Below are 26,271 nucleotides of genomic sequence, written 5' to 3'. Positions count from 1 at the left end.
AAAGACAAGAAATAACAAATGTTGGAAAAGATGTGGAGAAAAAGGAACCCTTGTGCATCGGAGGAATGTAAATCAGTACAGCCACTATGGAAAACAGTATGAAGATTCCTCAAAAAATTAAAAATAGAATTACCACATGATCCAGCAATTCCTCTTCTGAGTATTTATCCAAAAAAATGAAAACATGAATTCAAAAAGATATATGTACTCCCTTATATGTTTCAGTATTATTTATAATAGCCAAGATTTGGAAACAACCTAAGTCTTCATTCATGGACGAATGGATGAAGAAGTGGGATATATATATATATATATACACACACACACACATAAACACATATATATAAAATGGAATACAAAGTGGAGTATTGTGGAATAAAAAAAAACAAAAAAAGCAACAAACAACAAAAAAAATAAAATTAAAACCAACCTCATAGATATGGAGAACAGATTGGTAGTTGCCAGAGGTGGAGAATGAGGGGTGGGCCACATGGGTGACTAGAGTCAAAAGGTAGAAACTTCCAGTTATAAAATAAATGTCATGGAGATGTAATGTACATTATGGTGACTGTAATTAATAATACCATATTGCATATTTGAAAGTTGCTAAGAGAGTAGATCTTAAAAGTTCTCATCAGAAGAAAAAACGTCTGTATACATGGTGATGTATATTAACTAGACTTATTGTAGTGATCATTTCACAATATATACAAAATTTAAATCATCATGTTGTCTACCTGAAACTAATATAATGTTGTATGTCTATTTTACCTCAGTTAAAAATGCCCTCAAAATGGATTAAAGGGATAATAAACGCTGCTGATTCCCTACTGCATTGATATTTGCAAAAACAGGAGGTTAAGGGGGAAACTACCTGTGAATTAGTCACTGCCATCATCTGCCTGTGCCACAGCTTGATTATTGACATTTGTGTCTAAAGATGTTGAACCCAGGGACGTTATTACCCATGTAAGTAAATGATTTGAAACTAACAGACAATGTTTCCTTCTGGGCTGGTTGGACAAATAGTCTATCTTTTGAAGCCTCTGGCTACAGGAGTCTAGTAGCCTTCCAAAGTATAAAATCCTATCATTCAAAGAGAGCAATTCATCCCTGATTGTTGCAGATTGGTGCAATCCATCTGCTACTGTCATTTCCTAGCTCTCTATGCCAGAATTATATTTCTTTAACTGTGCTTTAATGCATCGCTGAGACAATCAAAACTCTAATGTCTATATTCTTTGGGCACTCTCTTATGGTGTGTTACCAATCTGCTTGTTGAATCTCCAGCCTCCTTAAAGGCTCTCAAAATCTTTGCTACAACCAACACTTTGTGGCTAAGTAATGTGAATGATTTTTAAAACGTCCTTTCTTCACTAGTATCAGCTCTTTTCTCTCTGCAGATCATTCAGATGGTTCAAGTTAGTTTTCATTTACCATTTCATTGTAGGAGAGTATCACGTTGCCCTGAAAAGAATTAAAGAATTTACATCTTGAGGCAAAAATCTTTTAAAACACAACTCTGGAAATCAAGTAAGTATTTGTTTCATTTGCAGGTTGAGAAATGTTGCACTACTCAATGAAATTTTACATGATTGGTTTCTTTCCTATTATGTTTAGCCTTGGGGTTTGAGAAAGTAAATTATATCCACCAATATGCTATTCTTCAGAGAAATTTCAAACACTTTTAATAAAGCCTAGAACTAGAAAACTTTTACTACACAAAGAAATAATGAGTATAGCAAGTGGTCTAAGTACAGTTTTAAATGTACAGGTGCACTGACAGGATCATAAATTAACTTATGAAATTCACTGCTTATATATCAGTGAGATCAATTTTTAATGAAATTTAATAATAAAGATCATCACTCATTATAATTGGTTAAAGTTAATAGAGTTTCTAATTAACCATTATCCAGTCAAATCAGAAACTGTCTGTGGAAGCTAGTCTATGAGAAGGGAGGGAGAAAGTGTAGAAATTCTTTTTTTACTTGTTACAACTGCTGGTGTTTAAATACAAAATAAGTTTTTGCCATGAGTTTAGTAGAAAAAGTAGATTTTTTTGTTCCCTGAAAAATCTCTTTCCCCTCACTATATATGTATGTAAATCATGTAGATTATCTCTGGAAAGTTTAATCCTTCTCATTCTAATAGGTTGCCCAGTTCTGCTCTCTCCAGACCATATTCCAAACACTAGGCTGATCGGCACATATTCAGACACATCAGGATACTTAACAGAACCTAAGGGCTTTTCATTACCAAGATACACTTTCATTAGCAGGCTTTACAGATATAAATAGACATTTCCCCCTGTTATAAAGGTGCTTTCTTTAACTTTGAAAGTTGAGCATAAGGTAAACTAGTACAGCCAAAATGTGTTCCTGTTATTACTGACTGACTGGGCACATGTCCTTACTATAACCATTTTCTAAGTAATAGCCTCTGCTACATATTTTTGGATGATGATTTACTGTGATTATGGGAGGAGGCCAAACTTAAAAGATGCTATGAATAGTATTGTATAAAGAGAATTTTTGTCTATAAAAACTAATATATCTTACTCTTATCAACTGAGCTTGAAGCATTTTATTTTCTACTCTCATGAAATCAGAAGCCCTGTAAGACTCTGTAATCTTGTCTGTGTCTTTGCTGCAGTATTCTAGTGACTCCAAAGAAGATACAACTTCTGAAATGGGTTCTAGGAATATAGTATATTATTCCTGAAGTTGCCTATCCACAAATGAACGTATACAGTACTTTGAGTTTTCTAAATCACCATCATTTAGCAATAAGATCATTAAAACATGATTTTCTTTGTAATTTTACATTCTTTTGAACAGGATTACTACTCCAACAATTCTCTCTTCTCTCTTGTATCAATAGTTTTCCCTCTCTACTGGGTCGTTCTCATCAGTACATAAATATATTGTTATTTTTCTAATTAAAAAAAAGAATTCTTTCTTGACTCCACTTCCTTCAGCTATTACTTCATTTCTCTGCTCCCTTAACACTAAAATTCCTAGAATAAATTATCTGAACTTCCATTCTGCAATATATTTTATCCCATTCACTCTCCAACCTAGTTCAGTCTTTACCTCTTTACTTTACTCCACTGAACTTGCTCCTCTGAGGATTTCCAGGACTCTTTGTTTTGATAAATCCAGTAATATCTTTGCAACAGATAGTAACTAGACTTATTATCGTGTTGATCATTTTGTAATGTATAGAAATATTGAATCTCTATATTGTACACCAGGAACTAACATAGTGTTAAAAGTCCATAACACTTGAAAAAACAAGCAAACAAACAAGCTGATAGGAAAAGAGATCAGATCTGTGATTACCAAGGGCAGGAGGTGGGGGGAGAGGGAATAGGATGATGGTGGTCAAAAAGTACAAACTTACAATTATAAATAAGTACTAAGGATGGATGTGATATACCACATGAATAATATAATTAACACTATATGTTATATATGAAAGTTTTAAGATAGTAAATACTGAGCTCTCATCAGAAGGAAGAATACTTTTCCCTTTTATTTTGTATCTATATGAAATGATGGATGTTTACTAAACTTACTGTAATCATCATTTCATGATGTATGTAAGTCAAATCATTATGCTGTCCACCTTAAAGTTATACAGTGATGTATGTCCATTATGTCTCAATAAAACTGGAAGAAAAACAATTCACTATTCTATCTAGTTCTCATCTTCAATCCAGTTCAGCAGCATTTGTCTCAAGTAATCACTCCTTCTTTGAAATGCATTCCTCATTTGGCTTCAAGGAACCCCACACTACTAGTTCTTTTCCTAACTCATTCATCCCTCTTTTGAAGTCTCCTTAACTTGTTCCTCATCATCATTCTTACCTCATATCACTGGAAGGTCACAGGTCTTTGTGTTTACGTTTCTCTACCCACATTTACTCCTTTGGATATCATTCATTCTCATATCATCTGTGTGCTATCAACTCTCAAATCTATATTTGTAATTATGAAAGTATAATTCTCAAAGATGTTAAAAATGTAATTCTCCTATAAATTGTGAGCATTCATGAGAATGCCATTTAATTCATTAATGATTAAATCAGTAGGATGATGAAGTTGGTTTCATATTGTTTCAGATGTTACAAGGAAGAAAGTGTTTATACAATATTAGAAATAACTTTGCTCAATAATAGAGTGAATTGTCTTATGAGATACTAAGCTTCCTAATGCCAGAAGTATTGAAGCAAAGTGATTGGGATACAATTTACACAAGAGTTTTCCCAAGAAGTACTTGTTTTAGATAAGAGGTAGGATTAGATAATGGCTGCTGGTTGAGTGTTCTGGAAAGCAGGATCTGAAATGGAGTTTAGAGTGCTGTACATTTCTTAATAAGTGCTCTTGAGACTAATAATTGTTCAAGGAAGGGAATAGAAGCAGGATTGAGAAGAAGAGAGAAGTCAAACTGTGATGCAGGCCCAATGACAATCTTGATTGGCTAATCTCAGGAGGAGTTCTGGTGTCAGAATGGCACTTTAGTGCTGTCCTGAGTTGGACCAGAGTGGCCACAATTTATAGCCCAAATCAATCATCACTGGATATGGCCATCTTGGGAAGGAGTATCTTGGGCAAGATAGCTCTCTGTGGCCGAGGCAGTCTGTGAATGGGGCTGACAGCTGAAATGTGTCTGCTGACAGCACTCCTGGTAGCTAAAGTAATAAGGTAATAAGCCCTTCATTGAAGAAAAAATGTGGGTGCCACATCACAGTGTCCCCTACAGTAACCTATAAAGTCTAACCCAATGCTGAGATTCTCTTTTTATATGCAACTATTTTAATAAAACATTGCATGTTGTAATTCAAGTTGAATTATGATGACTTCCAAACTAAGCATGCCATATTATACATAGTTTAAGTGGACTCAATCAATGATGAAAGAAAGAAACTATGCTTTAGTAGATATGTCAATCATTGATTTATAGAAGCAATTTTTTTATAATATATGTCACAAATCTACATGATAATCCAAGTGCCAGATTTTACTTTTGACTAGCTGAGCAAGCTAAAATATTCATAAATTCACACGGAGCCAGATGGCTTCCCACTGAATATGCATTTGAATGATTCCTGTACATTATTTATTCCAAGAAGTGCCCAGAATACACCATCATCATAGCAGGGACTCCTAATAATTTTGTTTCAGACAGGAATCAAGGAATAACAGGTGTCCAGTGCTTACCATATTTTGGATTGAGCTTTGAGTCCATGTGTGTTTAAGAATTACTAAGAGCTCTAAAAATTCAAATGTGTAACACAATAAAATTGTTAACCATTTTTTATTAAGTTGATCAATAATATTTGGAGGGTGTATATTTTTTTCTTTTCAGTTTGAAATTCAAGATGTGAATTTAAAGTGAAAACATAATTTAGTTGGTTTTTTGACAATATTTGGACAAAAATGAAATGAAAAATTTCTGATTTTTAATTTTTCTTTTTACTTCATAGCATTTCCTTTTCATTGAAGTCTGCTTTTCCCTTTTTAGAGTTTCCTGTTCTCTAGAGATAGTTTATCATTGTCATCTCTCTTGTGCTTACCCTTTCTTTTTTCCTTTAACATTGTCATCTCTCTTGTGCTTACCCTTTCTTTTTTCCTTTAAATATGGCAAGCAAGCACAGTTGTTTTATAAGCTGCATTTGATAATTCCACTAGCTGAAGTCAGTGGGGATCTGCTTCTGATTCTTGTTTTGCAGCTCACGTTGCCATGCTTTCCTGCGTGTCAGATTAATTTTGTTTGCTGCTCATTGTCCTTGGTAAAGTATCTGTAGAAATTCCCCATGGCCTAAGATGAATGGACCCTGCCCCTGGGGCTTTGCATTTGCTTCTGTCAGGAGACTGGAGAGACATTACCAATTGGTAACAATCTTAAACTATGTTCAGCTGAGGTTCTCTAGCCCCAGGCTGTGCACATCCACAGGATATATCCATAGTGAGCATATTTAGGGCCATAATTTCTCAGGGACCTTATTTTACTTTCTTTTTAATTTATCATGTTTTGCTCAATGCCGAAGCAGCCTTTCCACAATTCTTTTGGTCTGGAGTATAGTATGACAGATTTACTTCTAGTTGATCCTTAATCTGAAGGCATATTTTGAGGGGAGTTCCAGCTTAATATATCAAAAATCCCCTCTAAGAATTTCCAACATGTGGGAGCCCTGGGCCACCCTCTGATTATTTGGAACCTAAGACCAAATGTGTGTTTTTAGCAAGTTCCTCAAGGCAAAAATGTACTCCATTTTCCATTTATATTTCTTAGTTCAAACTTTTCTCTAAAATGGTCTGTAAATACTCCATTATTACTTTTATTTCTTCATTATTTTTGTGATTATTACTTTTATATTTTGTTTAAAATTTAAAAATCATCTATTCTCATTTATATGAAGCATAAATTATAATTCTTTAATTGACTTATTATTCAGTATTTTCCCTAGTGATGGTATATTTTTAATAGTAGAGGGCATGGTATGTTAGTGGAGGGGATGGCACCAGTAGATGGAAACTTTTGTAATGGATGTCATGGTCATGGACTGTAATGATCATGGAAATGCTAAATTTAGGAAGGGTTAAGAAGGAAAAAATGGGTTAAGGTAAACATCTAGAGCCTCAACCCTTTTAGTCCGTATTAAAGAAACCATATAATGAGGTAGACAGCCCAGCACCTAGCATAATGCCTGTTATAGAGATGATAAACTAACTGTTTTACAGAGGAAGTCAGGGAATGCCTAAGCAGACAAAGGCATGTTCAATGTATGTGCTTTGAAGCAGGAAATGAATCTACATAGTTCCTTCAAAAATAAGATGATAGTTTCAAACAGATAAATAATATAGACCACTGCTATGCCCTCTCTAACTTCAAATTATCAAACGTATATTGAATGTTAACTATGTGTCAGGGCCTTTGCTACACACTAGGGCTATTTTTCCTTGCTCTCAGGGTTTTCCAGTCTAGCAAATGATAAGACAGGGGAAGAAAAAGCCATTGCAGTCACTTCTGATTAGAGCTACAAGAAGCAAACTACAGGATGTTATGGGAGCTTCCAGGATAAGGGACTAACAAAACTACATGATCAGGAAAGGCCTCTTGGGGGAAGTGACGGAGAATATGGTTGGCCTGTTTATATTTCTTTTATTGTTTTTGTGGCGGGTAGGAGGAGGGAGAATGAGCAAGGGAATGTATATTAGCAGTGAGAACAGTGTTTGTGAAGATTGGGAGGAGAGAGTGCCTGGTCACAGGAGGGTCTAAAAGAGGTCCAGTCTGAAGTGTAATGTGTGAGAATGAGTGGCTTGGGGAAATGTATACACTTTAGGTTAACTTCGGGTCTTTTATAAAAACGTCTAGGTACCTTATCAGAAATTAAAATGCTGACCAAAAATAAGATTGATAATCTTTTTCAGAGAAGAAGGGAGGAAGTGATGTAGTTGTAGCAGTGGTGGTAGTAGTAGCAGTAATAGTAGTACTAGTAGTAGTGTGTGTGATGGGTGAGGGTAATCGTTCTAGTATTTGACTACCAAGTGACAAAGTTGACACTAGACTCTGTTGAACAGTAAGAAATAGGGAAGTAAAAAAAAAAAATCCAGTGTGTCTCCAGAGATCACTTCCTAGTAAAACTATAAATTAAGGGAAAGTGGTGATTCATGTGATAAGTTTTCTTAACCATAAGTAGTACATGCTGAACTGTGTAGAACTGAACCAAGAAAAAGCTGGGAAAAAGAAAGTTCACAAGCAGGTTAATATAATATAGTATTTCACAGAGGCTTATTTACTTTGAACCTGAAAAAAAAAAAGCTGATTGAATGCAACACTTTAGTATTTAATCCTGTATTTTATATTCTCTTTAAACACATATTTCTGGGGAATGTTTTTGTTTAGGCATGAAGAGCTACCTTTTGTCTTTGTAAGATTTTATCATCATCTGTGCTGAACTAAAAATTCAGTGTGCAGGTGACTTTTATTAATATATAAATGATACCACATATGATGTTATTATATCAATCTGATTTAAAGAGCAAAAAGAATGTGTTTCTGTAGTAAGATACATAGTAGAAAGCTACACAGTAGAAAAATAACATCAGTAATAACCAAAATACTTACATAAATACATATTTTTATAGCCCATAATCAGATATTAGCAAAAGCAATGAAACCATCTTCAAAGTTTTCCAGTGAGTCAAAATAGAATAAAATCTTCTACTTAAGCAGAAAGCTCAATGTAGAGCAAAGTATAGAAATTGGACAGTGTTTTAGATTGGTTCCTAGGTTACCATTAGCTCCCTGTGATCTGCATTAAGCCATAAGTTAAGATATATGAACACCAAAGGCCACTGGGCAATGTAAGTTTGGAATGGTTTGATAGAACTTACTAGAAAGCCTTTTGCAAATTTAAATTTAAAACAAAATACCTTCTAAGTGGGTAAAAATGTGCAGCCCATTCAATTATGATATCTAGGAAAATTTAATGGAATTGTTAAAGGAGCATTTAGAGAATATGTACAATTACTGTCTTTAGCCAGAACAAATATATTTCATAACCCATTTCTGTATTTCCAAGAAAAGTTTTCTTTCTTTGATTGTTCTTTCTTTCATGATAATGAGGTAGGTGTCCAGCATTGAACACTACATATCAAATGTAATCTCAAGAGACTTACAACAAGCAAAATTTTTATTATCCTCTCTATGAAATGATGTCTGTCTTTACACCACTCAGTTTCCTCAATGTTTCTTGCCGTAATGTACCAGGAATTCATATACAGTTTGCATAGTCCTCTCACTGATAGACACTGGCTTATGCTACTCCCCAGGTGCTTCTCTCCTCTGAGAATAAAATTTTCTTATTTTTCTAAGCTCTCCTGGTTTGACTTTTTTTTCCTTTTGAAACTCTTATTAGCGTTCCTGTTCCTATTTTTCCACCATTGCTACCACTTTATGTACTGTTATTTGATATTTATGACTTTGCCCAACTTAATCTCATGAATTGTTTAGTCTCAAAAAAATCAAAATTAAGTTTAAATTACTTTGATCCCATCAGTTTTGTTTAGTTTGTTTTACTGTATAGAGCAATAATAGGGATTTTAATGAACATCATCTTAATAATTTCTCTGAACTCTCTAATGATATAATGATTTAAATTGTGTCCAAGCTCTCAATTTATCATATGCTCAAGCTCAGTTATTTCTGTTCCAAGATTTTAAAAACTCCACAAGAAGTAAGACCTATTTAAGTAATGCTATGTTCAAAAACCCTTCTTTAAGGCATCCCTGGTGGCGCAGTGGTTGAGAGTCCGCCTGCTGATGCAGGGCACACGGGTTCGTGCCCCGGTCCGGGAGGGTCCCACATGCCGCGGAGCGGCTGGGCCCGTGAGCCATGGCCGCTGAGCCTGCGCATCCGGAGCCTGTGCTCCGCAACGGGAGAAGCCACAATAGTAAGAGGCCCGCGTACCGAAAAAAAATATATATATATATATATTTATCTTTGCATGGAATTTCAAAATGCTGCAGTATTTTGTCTACAGACTTGATGATGGCTTCATCTGTATTCACTTTACCTCTGTTCCAGAACTGAGAAGGGAAATATTCAGTAGAATTTCCCTTACTGAAGGGATTGATTCTACTCACTTCAATTGGTTCAATCTAATTCAGTTTGATTCAATTTAGTTCAATTCAATTCAATGCAAAACAATTAAATTTATATCTATATCAATCAGGCACTGTGCTAGGCTGTTGGGAATGCAAAAATGAGTAAGACATAATTTCTGCTCTTAAGTTGCTCACAGCCTAACAGGAGAGATGAATGCATTAATTCTGTCTTCCGTAACGGATGCTTTAATAGAAGTAAGTGTTGCCCTCATATAGGCTTAACTCAGAGTAGGACTTTACAATGTCAGTTTGTTTTATTGTTACTCTTGTAAAAAGTATAAATATATATATATATTTATATATATATATACACACATATACACACTGTATATGTATATAATGTATACATATTTATGATATATAATCTATATGCACTCACATATATAATTGTAGTGCATACTTGCCAAATATAAATGTTTGACCATAAAAAAGGAAGAGATATAATAACCATCCTTAATAACATCAAAGGATGCTGCCCTGATAGATCATCTTAAGATGATTTTGTGAATTAGTACATGTCCAGATTCAATAGAAAACATGAGAATTTTGGAATAGTTCAAAGAGAGGAAATGTGGTGTTTAGAGGATCCATAGATAACTATTGTGATTAGTTAATAAGTTAACCATTATGTAGCTAAATGAAATGGATGCCTTTCAGCATTATGAGAAGTGAAAGTTTGAGAAAGATGACCATGGAGTTAATTTGTTAAACCCCAATTGTTGACAAACATTCATCTCTCACTGTTCCAAATCCTCACAAGTTCCAAATCCTTCATAGCCCTTCACCAAAGGCTCCATCATTTTTTCCATGGCTGCATATATGAAGAAGGAAAATATGGGGACAATTTTAGGTTAACTGTTTGTGTAATCAGACCCAGACCTCAACTCGGAAAACTCTGGGCAACAATTAGGAAATGTTATCACATAGCAGACCAACTTAAACAATTAGAATTAAGACTTGGAATTTAAGTCTAGTATATTCCACCATGGCTTAACATACCTAGCCATGTGAGACACCCAAGTTGCATTATTTGCTCTAGATCTCAGGGGAGATTTTGATCTTAAAAAGTAACGTTTGTATTATGGTAAGAGTGGGGATCCTCGGGCAGGATGGAGGTGCTTCTAACAGTTTCTACCACTCTGTAATTCACAGAAAGTGTCACTAGTGTGGTTGACAATTTTTAAAAGTTTTTAGACTGAGATAAATCTACTAATTCACATCTTCCTTCCCCACATTAGAATGAAGCTCAAGTGCCACAATATGGGTTCCAGAGACAAAGCAGAATCTAGATACAGCAAGAAGAAGGTGGCATACATAGTTTATGAAGTTGTAAACACCCCTCCAAGGTGCTGACACCTAAACTGAGTCCTGAAGTAGGAATACTACTTTTCATGGGAGACACGGGCAGGAATAGTAAAGGCAATCACTCTCCAGGTTACCAAACTGGGAAAGTACAATACACACTTCAAATGTAGTGTTAACTTCTAAATAAGGCTTTACATTAAAACAAATAGGCTTGAAGTTCACGACAATTATAGCCTACTCTTGATAATCCATGTTAAAGAAGGGGGTAAAATTGTGAAGAAAACATGTGTAACTTGTTCACAAATTCTAATTGAAAACATATTTTTTTATATGTACTTAGATTATTAAACTTGAATTCTGAATGGGAAGGATGTATTATTTGGATGCCAGTAAAATTAGATGTAAATATATTAGGGCATATATTGACTATATAAAATTGGAAGCACTTGGGTTTATTATCAAAAATTTGCCTGGTATTAAAGATATTCTGAAACATTACTTGCTATAACTAGTCCCCTAACAACTGGCTTCAGAGACAATAGCCCCTGCAAGAAGAAATCAGATATTGGGTGGACCTATAAACTGTCCCAACCAAATACTTTCACCCAACCAAAAGTATTGATCTGTTAATGAAGATGTGGGTAAAAATTGACTTTTTTTACCCCCAACAACTTTACACTAATTTAACCATAGCACCCCTTTTAATTTATATTTAGGACATTCAAGATTATATGTTATAAAATTTCAGCTGTGAAGGGAACCAGCTCAGTTCCACAATTATAATATAACATGGATAGAATACATTTTACAATTCAGTCATTGTCAGTTCTGATTGGTGGTATACTGAACTGGACAATGTAAACTGAAGGGAAATCAAGAACTTTTGAGTACATGCCAAAGGCTGATGCCATTTCTGACACTGACATATGATATCAAATGGGAAGAAGGGGGGCATGAAAGTGTATGGCATGATAACCATTAATCACTATTCTCCCACTAAGAAGACATAGGAGGAGATATAACAAAAATAATGATAACTGTGCTTAGACAGACTACTTACTGAGATTGTTTCTGCTTGGAGGGACTAAACAAAGAACTGTTCATATAGAATCACTCAGCAAGCTCTCTAACAACCACATGTTATATAGATCCATTTTTGAAACTTTAAGTAATTTGTCTTACCAACATCAAATTAGTTTTCACTTTGAGGAACAGCCACAACTGGCTAATTGATAAGTAAAAAAAGAAAACTTAAGTAGAACTAATTTTTTTCCCTTCTCCACCTTTTTTTCCTTTGTTTTTAAATGACAAACCTCAAGACATGGAAATAAGGTATTTGCCCAAAGACAATAATTAGTTATTAATTGAACTATAATTACAACACAATGTTATTTCCTTAGCAGGCCAGCTGACTCTTAGGAGGGGGGAAAGAAGGATGAAGAAGGAATGGAAGTGGCCTGAGTCATGAAGTTTAGATTGTTCTGATGGTTTCAATGCCTCAGAGAAATATTTTCCAATTGAAAGGTAGGTTTTATTAAACGTATCTTCTCATTACGAGTCATGTATGTCTCTATCATTATACAGATGCTTTATTACAATTGCCTATTTACATGTCTATCCCTGGCCCCGTGAGCTCTTTGGAGTGCTTGGTACAGTGCATGCTTATTGAATGAATAATGAATCAATCAACGAATAAAGAGCTAAGCTGACAATTGAAAGAAGTACTATCAATTTGGGAAAGAAAGTTTTAGCCAATGACAGAGATATTACTGTTTAATTTAGATTCTTTATAAACTTTACTTCATGTTCACCCAGCAACAAAGGAAGGCACAAGAAAGATCAAAATCTTTTCATTTTCAGTCATAGTGTATTAGAAACAAAAAGAGTAATATTTTTTCTTTCTTTAATATACTCTTACAGTTAGAGATATTGAGAACACCTGTTTAAATTACTATGCTATTGATTTTTTCACATTTACTTTCATTATTATATAATAGTTACTTTCAATATTATGTAACAAGTCCTATTCATTTTTGAGGATTAATCTGAATATTACCTCAACAATGTTCAGATTCATAATGGTGATTTACAGTTCCATCCAACATACCCTAAATTTAGATATTCCAGTGGGAAAGAGAGGAAACTTGTTTGACAAATAAGAATCTTACAAATTATGCTTGTTTAATGAAAAAATATATTGTTTAGAGAGAAATTAAAGAATGATTTTAATTGAATAGGTATAGACATCTTAGTGCTCAATTTTTCTTTTAGATAACTTTGTTTCAATATGAGTAATTTAATGTTTATTAAAAGAAGGAAAAAACCTAAATATATACCAATTAGTAATTCTCGTTTACTGTGTTTAAAGCAATGATTCTTTTAATTGCTTGTCAACCAGATGCAACACATCAAAAATTTAAACTTTCCTAAAGCTTGGGCACATCTTAACAAGAACTCATATACAATGGAAGAATGATCTAGCTTTTAGGTGTAAATGAATTCACCATCCTAAATGTGATAAAAATTATTTTAAGTGTATCAGTTTGATTTCTTGGGATACATGTTCTTTATAATTTCTCTGTTAGAATCATAAAGGTAGGAGAAGTGTCAAGGTCAAATTTGTATTTTTCATCTTAAAAGCATCCTTTTAAATATTTATGAAGAGACTAGTATAAAATATAAATAGCAGATGCACAAGTGTAGATTGGGATAAATAAATCATATAACCGAAAATAAAGGAATTCAAAAAGAATGTAAATAGGCTTATTGAAGGAGTATTAGAACATATCTATGTATATGCTGAAGTGTTCTGATAAATCAGTTGAAAAGATAAAGGCATTAACATTAGATTTAGGCAATTCAGTAGAACACGAAGGTTGGTCAAAAAGGAATAGCTGAAGAAATAAGGTATTTACTAAATCTACCCTGACATTCTGACTGAAAAAAAAAAAAAAAAAAACACAAGCAAGTGTAAAAGAAAAAGGAATGCTATTAGTTATGTATTCCTTAGAGAAGGCTTTTCCTTATAAGTTATAAACAAACATTCCTGGAAAAACTCAAATGGTCTTGTTAAAGAATTACTGTTTTTTGGTCTTATTTATTTATTGTTTTATATTTTCCTTAATTAAAAAAAATTAATAAATCTTTTTGTTAAAACAGTTTTAGATTTACAGAAAAATGGAGCAGAAAGCACAGAGTTTCCATATTCCTTCCTTCCCCCCTCCTGGCCCCCCACAGTTTCCCCTATTATTAACATCTTAAGTTGGTTTGGTACATTTGTTACCATTGATGAGCCAATATTAATACATTATTATTAGCTAAAGTCCATAGGTTACATTAGTGTTTTACAGTTCTGTGGTTTCTTCCAAATGTATAATGGCATATATCCACCCTTAGAATATCATACAGGACAATTTCATGACCCTGAAGATTTCCTGTGCTCCACGTATTGCTCCCTCCCGTTCTCCCTGCTCCCCTGGCAACCATTCATCTTTTTACTGTCTCCAAAGTTTTGCCTTTCCCAAAATGTCGTATAGTTAGAATCATATAGTATACAGCCTTATCTGACTGGCTCTTTCAATTAGCAATATTCGTTTAAGGTTCTTCCATGATTTTTCTCGGCTTGGTACCTCCTTTCTTTTATTGCTGAATAAAGTTCCACTGTATTAATGTACATGCACATTCGTTTATCTATTCACCTGTGAAAAGCCATCTTGTTTGCTTCCACTTTTGTGATTCAGCTTTACAATATGACACTATATATGCACAGCCAAATCATCTATTGCCTCACTGATTACCATAGGATAGAACCCATTGAGAATGTGAAGCAATCTTATTTTTCTCTTTATTTCAGTTTTCTCTCCTCTTTTCTCTTACATGGAATTCAAAGGCTCAAAAACCTTCCAGTGAGTATGCATCTCACTTTAAGCCATTTTAAAATAGTGCTCCTCGAAGTAAGCTACAAGTAGCATCTACGTTAGAATCACTAGGGGTGCCTGTTAAAATTCATCTTCTAGGCCCTACTCCTGATCTACTGAATCAGAATTTCTGGGTATGGAGCCCCGGTTTCTATTTTTTTTACAAAGCTCCTCAGATAGTGTCTACTCTCACTAAAGTTTGAGAAGGTGACCATTTTTGTAATTAGGTTGTGTTTTTGATAATATATGACATTCTGCACTTCTGGAAATCTCACAACTGGTAGAGTTCAATTTAGAGCATGTTATCAACTCAAGGTAAAAAGAATTTTTACAGAATTTTTTACAGAGAGGCGGAGGAAATATTTTCTGCTTCCATGTGGATGCCCTCCAGGATTCTTTAGGTAAGAAAAGCAGGATTGTTATCCTGGATCATTTACTTATTCCAGCCTTTTCTTCACAGCCCTGAAGGTACCTCCATTGCCCTCAATCCATGACCTAGACTCACAGTCATAAAAGGGCTAATAGATAGTGTTCCTTTGGAAGTAGGAAATTCAATAACATTTAATATGTTAGGTATTGAGATTATCATTTTCACCATTCTTTAGCAAAATTTATTGCCTCAGGGTGTAGAAAAATTCAATTGAGTTGCTGATTGGATTTCCAAACTCAGCAAAAATTGTAGCTTTGAAAGTCTAAGCTTTCATTTGTAAGAGCCAGCCTTTCTGAGAGAATAAAAATATTTTCAAAAATTAAAAGGAAAAGTTCTAAAAATCAGTGCATTAAACTTATGTACTAAAGAGGAAATTGGAAAGACAACGTAAGATGATATAAGAACTAGCTTTTCTTTCATCGGTAGAGGCAACACACAAACACACACACACAAACACACACAAACACACACACACACACAGGTATAAGATTGGAAGTAGTGGAGAGAGAAATAAGAAAGAAAATCGGGAAAAATAGACAGATTTAGATGTCCTCAAGAAGGTCAAGAGCCCTGGCTCCCATCCCTGTCCCTCTGGATTCAAGGTATGAAAGCCATGGAAATCTGAGAGAAGGATGCTTGTGCATTACTTCCCAAGGTGTAGCCCTGGGAGATTGCAACCCTTTTAAAGAAGACTATCCAGTTTGGTCTTTAGGACTGTACTGAATGCTTGGTCTCCAGTACCAAGCATTTAGGAAGTCTGGTGCATAGGCTGATGGGCCTGAGGGCAGCATGTCTGGGGAAAGCAAAGACTTTCTGACCTGAAGGGATGGGGGTCACACAAGTGCTGAGAGAAAGCTGGTGTAACTGAAGATGTCTGGCCTTCAAACAAGGAAAATGCAGAGTGCATGGATCAATTAACCAAAGGCCACCACAGTGTAACAGACATCAACGGCCATGGCAGCATATACTGAGGAGGGGGGATAAGGAAAGTTATATCCAGGGGAGGACAGAGATGTCCATAACCCCAGATACCTGCTTCTCCAACTGTATCTGATCAGTATGAAGACCCTCCATCTGGAACTTAAATTACCTTTGCTGAGAAAAAGTAGTGAGGAATAATAAATTTGTCTAAGCATTTGCTTCAAAAGGAAACAGTTGTTTGAACATTCAACTATAATAAATATAAAATTCATACCTATTACATTGAAACTATAGCCTCTGGAGATGAATTTCAAGATTGAAATGTATATATTCTAGGTATAATTACATTATCCAAAAGAAATATATAGTTAAAAATTAGATAACTTTTCTTTCTGGGTTTTCCATTTATTCTCCATCTTACCCTGAGTTCATTTATATCAATAGAAATATGCATGTACAAAGAGAAATGCCCTCATGAAGTAAATGGAAGGTGAATTAAAGAGGAATTATGGGAGACATCAATAATAATATCTAACTTGGACTTTAGAATCATATAGACTCAGAATTGATTCCAGATTCCTCCACCTGCTAGCAAATATGGATTTTTCTCATCTATAACATGAGAATAATATATACCTTGCAGGATTGTATGAGGTATAAATGACAAAATGTATGTAAAGCATTTAGACTAGTGTCTGGCACACTGTAAGCATTCCATCTTATTATTTGTGATATTATTCTTGTTATTTTATGAATTGCTATTTGTAGAACTCAGTGTCATATTCTTAACTATGACTCTTATGGTCAACATAATCAACAAGTGGTGTAAATTAATCATGGTCTATGTTGAGAATTTCTTCCTACAAAAATAATTTTACAGCTCTACTCTAGGCCAAATTTACATTTATTTCTATTAGTAGCATGCCATAAGATGTGGCCAAATTTACATTCATTTCTATTAGTAGCATGCCATAAGATGTGGGTTTCCATTATATATATACTATAGAGACAAGTTCTATCACCAGTCACTCTTTTCCAATTGTCATTACTTTGTCTCAGGAGAAAATGGTCCTGAAAGAAGATCTAGGTAGTTTTAATGGCTCTTTGTGAACCTCAGATGTAACTGAATCATTTTCTAGATTAAAGAAATGTCCATCAAGGTATATATGGGTAGATAGCCAATTGATGAAGGCAAATAATCTTATGGAAGCATTTACTATTTATCTTTGATACAGCTCTTTTAAACAGACTGATTAATTCCCTTTATGATTTCACCCTTGAAAGCACAAACTATTTTGTTCTTTGTCACTGTTGTATGACATTCCATTTGGCGGTCAGCTTATTTTTAGCCAGACTATCAAAGTATTTTTCAACTGGACTGCCACTTCACTTGAACTTGGAATCTTGTAACCTGAGGAACTGCACTTGGGAAAAGAAGAATCTTCTAACAAATGGGAAATTATAAATCCAGACCAACCCAAACTTGTACTGGTAATTATTCTTATATCTTTAAATATAATATAGTTCAATAGTTGTTATATATAGTTAACATTTCACTGGAATATCTGCTAATTTTTACAAGAGTATAAGATAACATATTATATGAAAGTGTTAAGAAGATTATCTGAACTCAAATTATTTTTCTCTGAAAGATCTTTAGAGAAAAACAGAAAATTTCTTATAATTTTCTGTTTCTACTAGTTCCTAGGTATAATGTTATAGAAAAAATTTTGGAATACTGTTGAATATAGGGATTTTAGGATTACATCTTAAGTATCTAGTATTTAAAACCTAAAAATTCTTGTCTAGCAACTAGAGATTGCTATAATTATAATGCAATAAAATCAAATGAAATAAGTCAAATATATTCTTCTATGTAAATATATTATCCAATATCAAATGGGTTCTTAATTACTACGATTCAATATGATTGCATTTTAAATATAAACATCTGCATTTTAAACTCACAATCAGTAATTTAAATTAAGTATTGTATAATTCAGAGTAAAAAACAGAGTTTTAATCACTTATATGTTATGATCTGTGTCTACATTTTGCAAAAGAGCTATGAGTCAATCCCTTTTGTTTTTCCTTACTAGATGAATGGAAGAAGAAAGTCAGTGAATCTTATGTTATTGTAATAGAAAGATTAGAAGATGACCTGCGGATCAAAGAAAAAGAACTTACAGAACTAAGGCATATATTTGGGTAAAGTTGTCAGTTATTATTTCTCTGTATAAGTGTTTTCATTGTTGATCTAGTTTTTAGCTATATCTGTGTTTAAAAACACAACCCATATAACCTCCTTTGTTAACCTTAGAATATAAGGTTATCTCTTCCTGCCCATTCATATAGCCCCTAAAATGCAAATATCTTATCTCCTTAAAATATGCCTTGCCTGTTCCCATCACTAAAGTTTAAAGAGAAAAGAACCTAAAGGCTAGCCTTTGAATACAAACTGTTGCTGATCTGAATAATCTTCTCTAGAATTAGATCATTCTTGTGAGCCATGCCAGCAACAAACAGTAAGACTTCTCTTCCCAAATGGTGGTAGAATATTGGCCACATTTTTCTTTTTGGACTACTAGAGAACTCCAATTTTAACAAACCCTTTGGTCTCTTGACATTGAAACGCTGTCTGTTAATGAAACTGTGTATCATTCTTCCCCTGAACCATCATATACCAATGTGTAATATTGGCTTCAGGCTTTCAGTGGGTTTTGTTCCATGATAACAAGATAAAAATAATCTGGCATATTGTCACAACCTTGTAAGACACAAAATGTTCAGAAAAGAAGGGCAGAGCCCTTATATACACAAGCAACCTTTTGGAGAAATTGAATCTTGGCATTGAGAAACAATGTATTTTGGAGAGTCAATTTAAGTTAGCTGCCTGACTGAGGAAAAGTTCCACAAAGGCCAATTAGCCATGTTCACTTACAGCTGTGTTATTCATGTAACCCACTAATGACAAAGGACTCTAACCATTTTACTCGGAAAATAAGTGTAAAGCAATGACCAAATGACATACTTTTCAAAAGAAATTTCAGATATTGTAAACATACAAAGCTCACATAACTGGCAAATAAAATTACCCATGTATAATATAGTTTATATAAAATTTGTCAGTGGGTTAATAAGGCCTTCATAAGTATTCAATTTATGGTTTGGGAAGTAGTTAATTTTCCATGTTATTTAGCCCAAAATGATTAACTCAGCTTTGACACTCATGATGAGATACACTGGGATGACTTTTGCAAGTATTATCATATGCTCACTTATGGGAAAATATTTGAAAGTCCTGTAGAGATGTGACTGGCGCTTTGGTATAATAGATTTATACATACATATTAATTTTGTTGGAAAAGAGCTATAAATGTAGAACTTAATCATAAACCCTGTAGCTCTTATTGACAGATAAATATGCTGAATGAAATGTGATCAAATTGGAGATTTTCCTCAACTTTATAAAGTTAAAATCTCATTTATTTGTTGTTATTTTTTAAATTTGGGAACTATTATGCAAATATGTCAAGACTAATTTAAACAGACATATCCTTTTAAGGATTAAGCTTGAAATGTACTTTTTTCTCTTACCACATCAACAACAAGCAGCTGTTTCTGCAGGTCCTACTGTAGCTGGATTTATTGTGCCAGCTATATTCAAGGTGTTATTCCAGACACATCAAATATAAACCATTATTTAATCTACACCATGACCCTGTGTGATAGATAATATTACTTCTGGTGGATAATAAAGTAAGGAGCAGAGACGTTGGATTTGTCAAAGTCATATGGTCAGTAAGCACTGGAACTGGGATTTGTAGCAACGTCTCCCCAGCTTCCTACTACATGCTGATTCTTGCTCCCAGAGTTTCACAATCTGGTTGAAGGGAAAGGCATATATAAATAACTCACAGAAGACAGCCTATGACAAGTGCTAAGTGGAAGAAAAAACAAGATGGCTTTCAAATACAAAAAAAGAAGGTTTGTTGTCTTGATTTATTCATTGGTTTTGTAAAGCATTCCAGATAAAAGGCATAGTTGAGGAAAGATATATAGGCAAGAATGGATGAGTACCATGGAAAGTCTACTGGTAGCAAGAAAACTTAATGTCTTGACCATTTTACCTAAGCTGAGTCAGAAAGCTGTGTCAGTCAGCATAAGGATTTTGCAACCATAGTTTTAAATCCAGTTTCTTTTATTTACAAGAAATGTATCTTTGGGTATATAACTTAATCTCCTTGAGGCTTATTTTCATCTGTAAAATGAGGTTAATAATAACGACCTTACAGGACATTTGAAAAATGATGTCAAATGCTGAGTACAGAGACTAACGCACAGTAAGCGTTGAATAACTAATAACTATTATCATGATTGATTGGGTAAATAAGGGCAGTTTGAAAGACTGAAGACTTTATTACCAAGTGAGAGTAACAAATAGTTTATTCAAAGTTAAGAAGTGAGAAAGTTAGGATAAAGTGTTTTTATATCAAGAGGATGTTTTCAAAAATAAAAATGTAAAATGTTAGAACAATTCAAAATGGTGCCAAAATCTGAAGTATAACTTTTAAAGACTGTAATCAAGAGGTATTTGAAGAATTTTCAGACTAGAGTATTAGAAGGCTCATCAAAATGGATGTCAAATTCCCTGAGAATAATGGTAGGGCATTTTGAGGAGAGGAAGACTGGTAGCCTGGTTCTGAAGCCATTAAAGAACCTACAGAAATGTCCCATTAGCCAGAAGTGATAATAATGAGGCTGAGGAGAGGATTACCCACAGCCTAGAATCATGTTTCTCCAAGGGCTAAGGACCTCCCGCAGTAAAATAGCCAGCAGTTCTTGCAAAAATTTTAGAATCCATGATTCTACCCCATATCAAATGAATTAGAATCTCTGGGGATGATTTCCAGAGACCTGAATTTTTAACAAGCTCCCCAGGTAATACTTTTGCATGCTAAAAATGATACTTCAGCTAAAGTTTGAAAACTACACTTCTAGAAAGATACCTAAGTTGCACTGAGAACTCTGTCTGTGGTGATGTGGGTGAAGGGATGAGGAATATGAAAACAGAAAGCAGGCAACTAGTATGGTCTGCAGAGAGTCAAGGGAGCAAACAAACAAACAACCAGAACCAGAGCACTCTGCTTTGTCTGCTTCCATCAAGGCAGATAGCATCATAGGGAAAGAAAGTCGATCCTGCCTAGGGCAGAGTTCTAAGGATTTTCTTTTCTCTAGAATAATATGATGGATGACAAGGAAAGAAAAGAATGGAATATTGAGAATATAAATTGTCTTACTCATTGGCTTACACACCAAAATTTTCAGAGTAGTTGGGAAGTTTAAACATAATATTGTATGAGATCACATTTAATCGAGTATCTAGGACATTTTAGGTGTTAAATCTTAGAATCTTTCTTTCTCATCTTTATTCATGCTTTATGTGATGTAAGAAATACTTCTGTGATGGACACCCGTGTAATGCTGCTTGACATCAGGCTTCCTCTAAACATAAAGATAGAAGGAAAACTATAAGGTGCTTAAAAAGGAGTATTTAATACTAGAGTCATAGATCACTAGTGTAAACATAGATTTGCCTGTGGTTTTTCTTTTTGCAGCTTTTTTGGTTGTTTTCACTTGTTGACAAGTTTCTTTATAGCATTCATGGTAGATACTAATTCCATTCATTAAAAGAGATTTTCTGCATCATAAAGCAAAACTTATGTCACCTCAAATACACAACCTCCTGGAATAGCTTTCACCCACAATATAGTACAGAGCTATATAAGTTCTAAACTTAAAAAAGACAAACAGAACTAAACCATTATCTTGCTTATGCCAATTTATAGCAGCTTTGAAAAAAGAGCTGGCTATGGGAAAGAAGAGGAATGGAAATTGAATGTTCCTTCATCTTCCACAATAAAGTTGAATTCATTCATAATTTTGAACATTTGTTGAGATAATAGAGGAGAGACTGGAACAAATGAGGAAATAGAGAAGCAGAAGAAGGAAAGACAGAAGTGGTACACTGGAGTATATTGTGTGGTTATTTCCTCCTCTTTGCTCTCTCTGATCTTTACATTTATCAATATAATAGCAGTTACTACCTGGTGCTGTCTTTATTCATTTTACAGGTCTGTCTAACCACTAGTATACATGTTCACTAAAGGCAGCTTCTTTGTCTACTTAGCTTTATTTATATTTGTATGTATTTGTAATAGCTATTTGTATAGCACTTGAAAGAAAAACAAATTAACAACTTAGCACCTACCATATGCCAGGCATGCTTCTAGGTATTTTAATATGCATTAGCTCATGTAATTGTAAATGTATATATGTAAGGTGCTTTGAGCTCGGTGACTGGCACATGGTAAACACTCAAAAATGTTAGTTAAAAACTAATCGTCATTGTTTATGTTCACATCCTTCTGGAGTAGGTATTGAGCTTGCCATTTTATACCTGAAGAAAATAAGACTAATCAAAGTAAACTGGCTTGAGCCAGGTTACACAACTTGTACAGTTGTGCAGGGATTCCACCCATCTGTACTTCACTTCAAAATGTATGATCTTCATGATCTTAGTTCTCAAACTAGGAAGGGGAAAGAACTATGGATAAGAATTATCTTTGAAAACTTTTCACCTACCCCGTGCCACTCTACAAGTTTGCTATGTCCTGTGTACTAGAACTGTCCCTGCATGTGGGAGTGGAAGAATATATTTTACACTCCCACTCCCACACCTTGGTGATACACGGGCCCTTACATGAACTTTGAAAACCACTTACATGATGGGTCTCCACATGCAACTTTTAAAAGGCTTCCAATTAAATTATTTTGTTTCAATGTTTTTAAATCTTTAGAAATTTTAGAACTATGTTTTTCTGATTTCATTGTCAAGCCTACTTTTAATCTGCTTAATCTGTAATATGTCTATGAAGAGATTCCAAAGAAGTTATAATTTTTCAGTGCTATGACTTTTCAACATAATCAGAAAAAACCTATTTTTTCTCATTTTTAATCTCATTTTGGCATTGAGTAGATATACCTTGGTCAATAATGCTAATATCTCACTTTGAAATTGATTAGGTTTAATAAATAAAAGTAGTCAAGAGGATGCTCTGTTCCATGGGAAAGCACTTGCACTATTTAGAAGAACTGAAAAAGAAAAAAAACGAAGGAAGTTTTCTGAGATGTACTTTCCTGCTTATTTTCTCCCTGAAAAGTTCCTCTGGGCCCAGCTGCAGTCCACCATACTTATGATCCAAATGAAATATCTTCCAAAAACCTACTTTTTCAGAACTATAACCAATTATGAAAATTAGCTATTATAAAATGAATAGCTCCAGAAACATCACAGACTGACCTTACCAAAGGAGAGTAAAATTCTCTATCAAGGTGCTAAGTAGAGTATTGAGGAAGTAAATTCCATCTTAAAAAAAATAAAATTGAGTGAAAGGATTATTTGGTATGTTTGATAAGTGCATTGTGTTAATTAGCAATGAAACAGAAAACAACAACGAAAAGACCTCAAACCAAAAAGCAGAGACTTCACATTGTCCCAAGACTGTCTACCTCTCTATTTCTTTTCTTGCTTGTCTAGGTAAAACTAGCTAAGTAATAGTTTTACAGGAATATCTTGTAAAAAACCTTGAAGCAGCCTGATATCAAACACTGTTTCTGTCCCTGTCTCTGTCTCTTTCTCTCTAGTTTAGTACATCACTCGCTCTCACTATCTCTCCCCCTTTTATCCTCCCGCTATTCTTCCCTCCTATCCCATACTGCCTCCATCTTCCCTTTCACTTTCCTATCCCCCTTCTCAAATGCAAAGCAAAACAATAAAAAAGTTAAAATAATAGCAATGCTTTAGAAATAAAAGTTATTATAGCAGCTAGTATTTATAAAAGTCTTAAAAGATCTAACCCATTTAAACCTCACAATAACCCTATGAGATTAATAATTATTATTGTACCAGTTTTATCATCCTTAATTATTCTTACCCTGCCACTGTAGCTCAATAATTGTTTATTGTATGAATGAAAGAATGAATATGCTTCATATTGTCAGTTTGCAGATTTGATCTGGAAGATATTGGACAAATATGTTTCTGGATGTTTCTTGGGGATATATCTTGGGAACAGATCTTATTGATGATTCTTCTGTTTTTATTGTTTGGGGGAAAATCAGCAGCAGCCATCAAGAACTGCACAAGAAGTTACAACCAGCCATTTGAAACCTAAATTATCAATTTTGGAAACTAGATGATCCATAACAAATTTTTACCTTCTTTCTACTTTCTTGGCCTTTACCTACATTTCAGCCAATGAATTAATTTAAGAAATTTTTCTACCTATCTGAATATTTTGGCTTTGGCCAAGTGTTCAAATGTTACATTTTAATAAGTTTCCATTTGTGAACATGTCAGATATCCTCTTGAAAGGATGAGGTCATGAAAAGTTTAATTGGATCACAAAACTGCATACTTTTCTGGATAAAAGGTAAAGGCTAAGAAAAGAGTTCATTATGCTACAAGAAAGAAAGTAACCTTTGTGCCCAAAACTACCATTTTTAATGATGAAGGACAGAATTTACTATTAGAAATATATTCATATAGTGACTTCATTTTAATTAGGAACTTCATTCATGCACCAGCAAGCACTGTGAACTCATTAGGATATGTTAAGTTACAGTATGGCATGGCAGGTGATAAAAAATGTAAGGGAAAATTAAAAAATAAATTGAGCTTAGGATATTAGAATACATAAGTGATGCTCAACTGGCAGTCAATTTGACACATACAGTTCCTTTAGAAGAGGCAAAAGAAGGGAAAATATCTCCCCTAGGAATGATTGCTTTAAAATCTCGAATATTTTAATTGCATGTATCAAACATTTGACAGGAACATTTGACTAGAAGTTAACAGGAAGTGAGAATTAGGATTCAAGTATAGCCCCAAAGTAACTCTCATTAAAAAAAAATTACATTCCAGTTATTAAAGTTAAGATAAAAATGTTACTATTAAAATTGTGCTTAACTGACAAACACTGTGGGAGTCTATTCTCTGTTTATTCATTTTGTTGGCATTAATAGAAGTTGCATGAGTTCAGGGAAAATAGAATTCAAGAGGAAAATAAAAGTAAGAGACTACAGCTCAGTTTTGACAAGGAGCTATTTAGGACTGTATACTGATTTACTTATGAATGGTCAAATCTAGCGTAAGATTCAGTAAGTTAAAGAATGATTGTTGAATAAAAAGTCTCTAATATAATTCATACTTTCAGTCTTATTTATGTAAACAATATACATTCATTTAGTGTTTTTTTTTTAAAGCAATAGACTTTATCACCTTATTTTTTCTGTTTATTCAGTGTTTACTTTCTTTGCAAAGCTGCTTGGAGCATTAGAGATCAGGACTAATGCTAAGGTCAACTGCAGGATTCTCTCTATTGTGCGTGTTCCCAAGACTGATGCACTTAAATGATCCAGGAATTAGTGAACAGTTCCTATCAAGTAGACTGTTGAAAACAACCTGAAATGAGCATTAAGAACAGAGGTGGAGCACACAGTTGGGTGTTCAGTAGGTGTCGTGCCAGACTGATTGAATATACCATCAAAGTTAGAACTTGGAAAAAGAAAGCAATTGAGTCTACCTTCGCCATAAAATGATTTTCAGCACAACCATTTTTTCCTTTGGATTTTGTTGTTCTTTTAATATCTCCAGTGTTGAAAATGCCTTCCCCATAGTAATGATGCTGCTGGACTTGTATTACAAAACTGTGATTCTAGTAGTTGCTCTGAATCACTGATAGGTATTAGATGTCACAACAGTCAACTTGGTCAAAATAGGGAAATTTTACAGGTTGTGAAATGTGAGAGGTCAAAGAAGTTCAAACTTGGTTTGAAAATTGTGCTAAAGTTCTCTCAAGACTTAGACTACAAAAGGAGAGTTGTACATTCACAGTAAACTTGCTAAAAATAGTAATGATAACATATCATGTACCAAGTACTATAGTAAGCACTTAAT

General features: G+C 34.0%; 1 protein-coding gene across 4 annotated transcripts in view; it reads left to right on the top strand.

The window, feature by feature from the left end:
* The first annotated feature begins 9,298 nt into the window (after positions 1-9,298).
* The window catches only part of TNNI3K (TNNI3 interacting kinase), a 288,986-nt gene continuing 272,013 nt past the window's right edge, over positions 9,299-26,271 (top strand). For all 4 annotated transcript variants that reach the window (XR_007474235.1, XM_049703161.1, XM_049703163.1 and 1 more), the window contains exons 1-4: positions 9,299-9,463; positions 12,383-12,506; positions 17,589-17,741; positions 18,350-18,458. Coding sequence is in view for 3 of the 4 variants with exons in the window: in XM_049703161.1 (XP_049559118.1) it covers positions 17,702-17,741; positions 18,350-18,458 (149 nt within the window). In the remaining variant the exon portion in view is untranslated. The remainder of the gene's footprint in view (positions 9,464-12,382; positions 12,507-17,588; positions 17,742-18,349; positions 18,459-26,271) is intronic.

This window comes from Orcinus orca, chromosome 1 (genome assembly GCF_937001465.1).
Source record: "Orcinus orca chromosome 1, mOrcOrc1.1, whole genome shotgun sequence".
NCBI lineage: Eukaryota > Metazoa > Chordata > Mammalia > Artiodactyla > Delphinidae > Orcinus > Orcinus orca.
Note: the sequence above shows the minus strand (reverse complement) of the source record. Positions and strands in the feature narration are given on the sequence as shown.